Below are 4601 nucleotides of genomic sequence, written 5' to 3'. Positions count from 1 at the left end.
CATTCCACACTATTCATTATTCCTGCCAAGTCATCCTAAGGCCTTAATGAGCCTGTCCTCCATCTCCAAAATCCCTCATCCCATTTCCACTACAGGCAACCTGTCCCAATTATTGGGTCACAAAGTCCCTGACAGGGAGTAGAGAGATATTGCTATGACCACTGGCCAGCTATGTGAAGAGGCTAGGAACACGAACAACTGTACGGGATATAAATAAAACCTAAATTGACTTTACTCAACCTCTTCCTTCCAAAAGATAAAAAAAAGTATCTATAGAGGTTGAGAGAAATGCAAGGCCTGGTATAAAACTAGTCCCCTGGCAGGCAACTTGATCTCAAGCCCTAAAGTTCATTAGTAGTCACTTATGTTCGTGTGAGTAGACCTGTGTAACATTCATCAAATGTTAACTACACTAAGACGGTATACTTCAGTGGGCTATTATCTAACCTCACTGACTTTTAGTCTCAGGCTGACACCAAATGAAAGTCAACTGTTCTGGTGGACAAAATGGTGGTACTCACGTGGAAGTCGATGTTGCAGGAGTCTGATTGGTCCTCAGCTGCAGGGGCAATCCTCCATATCGTCTCCAGGTGGCTGAAGAGGGATCCGTCTGTACACACGGCCTGTGAAACAACATGCACACTCATCAATACACACTGCTCTTGTCCAGGACATGGCCCCAGACAAAGCCTCTCTAATCCTTGCTCTATGGACATAGGAGCACAATGTTGGCAGCTAGGTGATAAAAATAAAAAAACAACTTAGTATTTATCCCCTAGGAGGATCTAATCAATGTATTACACACGATTTAACCCATTCATCTGGTCCCATAGTACATTTGAATCCCAAGTAACAGTACTGAAAATCCATTTGATATGCCTTCAAAAAGTATTCACACCCCTTGACTGTTTCCACATTTTGTTGTGTTTAACCTGAATTTAAAATGGATTACATTGAGATTGTGTCACTGGCCAAGAGCCAATATGTAAAAGTAGAATTACATTTATTTGTATTTTTTATGTGTACACATTTTAAAAAACAAAGCTGAAATGTCTTGACTCTTTTGTTATGGCCTAAATAAGTTCAGGAGTAAAAATGTTGCAAAACAAGTCACATAATAAGTTGCATGGACTCACTCTGTGCCATAGTGTTTAAGGGCACCTATTGGTAGATAGGTTAAAAAAAAGCAGACATTGAATATCCCTTTGAGCATGGTAAAGTTATTAATTACAATTTGGATGGTGTATCAATACACCCAGTCACTACAAAGATAGAGGCGTCCTTCCCAACTCAGTTGCCAGAGAGGAAGAAAACAGCTCAGGAATTTCACCATGAGTCTAATGGTGACAATAAAACAGTGTTTTCTCCTATCACAGCCATTAAACTGAGGATGGATCAACAATAGTGCCGTTACTCCACAATATTAACCTAATTGACAGAGTAAAAATAAGGAAGCTGTACAAAACCTGTACAAAATAAAAAAATATTACAAAACTTGCATCCTGTTTGCAATAAGGCACTAAATTAAAACTGCAAAGTGGCAAAGAAATTAACTTTATGTCCTGAATACAAAGTGTTATGTTTGAGGGCAAATCCAACACACGTCACTGTGTACCACTACTTATTTTCAAGCATGGTGGTGACTGCATTATGTTATGAGTATCCTTGTCATTGGCAAGGACTAGTGAGGTTTTTTTAGGATAAAAATAAACAATTGAGCTAAGCACAGGAAAAATCCTACAGGAAAACCTGGTTGAGTCTACTTCCCGAAAGACAAAGAAAAATCCCCTGTTCTGCATGACAATTAGCATAAAACACAAGGCCAAAGAAGGCAGTGAATACAGTTACAGTTTTGACTTAAATCTTCTTGAAAATCTATGGCAAAACTTGGAAATGGCTGTCTAGCAATGATCAACAACCAACTTGACAGAGCTTGAAGAATTTCAAAACTAATAAATGTGCAAATGTTGTACAATCCAGGTGTGCAAAGCGCTTAGACTTAACCAGAAAGACTCACTGCCAAAGATGATTCTGACATATATTAACTTAAATAAATGATATCTTTATGCATTTCATTTTTCATAACATTTGCAAAAGTATAATGTTTTCACTTTGTTATTATGGGGTATTCTATGTTGATGGGTAAGAATGACTGTTTTTATCCGTTTTGAATTCAGGGTGTAACAACAAAATGTGGAATAAGTCAAGGGGTATGAATACTTTCTGAAGGCACTCTAAATAGGGCACAATTTCCATATTGATACAGGATGTCTACTCTCTCCGTGCTATAAACCGTGTTGTACAATGTTATCGGGGCTTACCCTGACTTGGTGGTTTGGGACAACCGTGACCTCCGAGGTGTAACGCTCCACGATGGGAGGGAACCCAATCTCCAGCTGGGCCCGGACATCCCCGTTCCTTCCCTTCACGACCTGGGACTTCTTACACCAAGGGACAAAGTGCTGGTACTGGTCCACACTGGCCACCACACTGTACATCTGCTCTGGAGTGTACCTGGATGGGGAAGGAGAGGGGATCCATAAACAAGATGCTCATAGGGCTACTCATAAAAATAAAAATAAAAGGTTTACATAAGTCCAGAGTAAACATTGGCTATGATATAGAAAAGATACAATATGCTCCGGTCTATTTCAATCCAACCACATGTTAACTGAAGGGCATTGAAGTTGAGAATAGGAAAGTGGGGCTTTAGAATCACCTCTGGTCAACAGGGGCCGACAAGACAGAGGGGCAGAGTTGAGTTGTGTGTGTGATGAAGTCTCACCCTAGTGTGCGGCTCTCAGAGTACTCCATCCTGCGGGCAGTGATGGAGGCAGCCAGGTTAATAAAGCTGCGGGAGGGTGTGGTCCGGAGGAGGGGGGAGGACAGGGGCAGGGTGGCACGCCGTGCTGACAGGACCCCACAGCTGCCCAGGTGTCTGGGAGGAGGAGGAGAAGAGAGAAAATGTGTTCATCTTTGGTAAAGCACACTGGTCTTAGGTTTAACCACCTGCTGTGGAGACGTTTTTGTTTGATAGTCAATGTTTCCAAACCCCAGAAGAAAATAACAGTTTTAAAGTATCACAACAAAGACGATCTACATTATTTTGTCCCAGTTTGGTGAAAATAGTTTGGTTGTGTGTTTAAATCCCAGACTTAAAACAATGGGATCAGATCAAACACTTTCAAACGCTCTAGAACTTCCACTGTGTAGTAGGCCGATCTAAAATGGTTACTAAACTCAAAGACGAATTTGATTGATAAAGTAAGACACCGGGGGTTATGAACAGAGCACGTTGACAGACTTTTTGGGGCCTACTGCCTGACATTCAGAGAAACTGACATGTTCTAATTCTGTAGCCTAATCTAGGCCAACATAGGACAACCGTCATCAATCGCGAGATGTGCATCTTGTCACTTCACAATAGAAACTTTCTCCCGCTGGAAAAATGTCATTTCCTCTTTAAAATTCTTAACATGTTCCAAATTTGTTCAGGATTTACCAACTTTAATTGTAACCGGAAATCCAGCTTCATTTTCTCAACATCCTAGCCTACATTTTATACAAACGTCTCAGATTTCAAATATATTTTATGTACATTTTTTTTTAGTGCAGTTGTATTCAACAATTGTGAAAAATAAATAAGCCACTGGCTACAGTTGATGAATGATCAAAATAGCTTACAGCAGGTTGTTGCAAACTTGCTGGAGGATCGCTTACCGGCATTTTTGCTCTTACCTGATATTTGCTCTGTTGGGATTTCCTCGTACAACTTTTGAAGAGTGTACTTCAGACATCTCAACAAGTGCCCGGAAAAGAAGAGGGGTGATTTTGTTGGCCATGCTAGATGTTAGTGGTAATACAAATTCTCAAAGTTTGAAGAGAAGCGTTAACTCCCTACGTAGGCTGGCTTTGTCCAAGGTCTGCTATAAAATCATGTGGCACTCTGGTTACATAAAATGGACCAATAATGTGTGAAGTGGAGGGGGGTCTATGTCAGACAACCAATTGGAACGAACGATAGGAGTGTTATAGGCTATTGAGTATTCACGTTTGATCAATCAGTCATCAAGCTGTAAATTCCCATACAGACCATTCAATATTTTGGGTAGTTTCATTTTTTTCTGTTCGGCATAGATAACTGTAGCTTTCTCTCTCTCGCAAACACACACGCACGCACTCTCATTCAGTTGCCTACTGCAGGTATGAAAACTATATCATGCTGTGTATTACCTCATTGACTTGACATTCGCTCATTTGCACTTTACGTCAATGATATCATGTCACCGTGTGGGACTGTGGGTCAATTAACCTTGTCGCAGTGGGCGCCCTGATTCTAGTTTGTGAGCTAGGCAGGCTACTGCCTGGGAATGTCTCCCACACAGAAGTACGAGATGGGGAGGGGAGGGGTGGGGGTAGGTTGACCTCAGGTCTCCCCACTGGAAGCCGAAGGTATGGGACGCGGGGAAATCTATCAAATAGCGCACCTCTAACTTTGTACAGTACTAATGCAATTAGTAAAATCAGTCACACTACGAAATGATACCAAATAAACCACAAATCATTCATAATACTGTGAATATATAGTTTCACAGACATAT

General features: G+C 41.0%; 1 protein-coding gene across 1 annotated transcript; it reads right to left on the bottom strand.

Annotated features, from left to right (window-relative positions):
• LOC115110287 (coenzyme Q-binding protein COQ10 homolog, mitochondrial-like) lies at window positions 1-3967 on the bottom strand. Its single transcript, XM_065010086.1, has 4 exons — window positions 3739-3967; window positions 2786-2938; window positions 2322-2514; window positions 1-623 (listed from the first exon to the last, which is right to left on the bottom strand). Exons 1-4 carry the CDS (start codon window positions 3840-3842, stop codon window positions 465-467), a joined length of 609 nt encoding a protein of 202 aa, XP_064866158.1. The 5' UTR covers window positions 3843-3967; the 3' UTR covers window positions 1-464.
• Between the last annotated feature and the right edge of the window lie 634 nt (window positions 3968-4601).

The sequence above is a fragment of the Oncorhynchus nerka genome, linkage group LG26 (genome assembly GCF_034236695.1).
Source record: "Oncorhynchus nerka isolate Pitt River linkage group LG26, Oner_Uvic_2.0, whole genome shotgun sequence".
Taxonomy (NCBI): domain Eukaryota; kingdom Metazoa; phylum Chordata; class Actinopteri; order Salmoniformes; family Salmonidae; genus Oncorhynchus; species Oncorhynchus nerka.
Note: the sequence above shows the minus strand (reverse complement) of the source record. Positions and strands in the feature narration are given on the sequence as shown.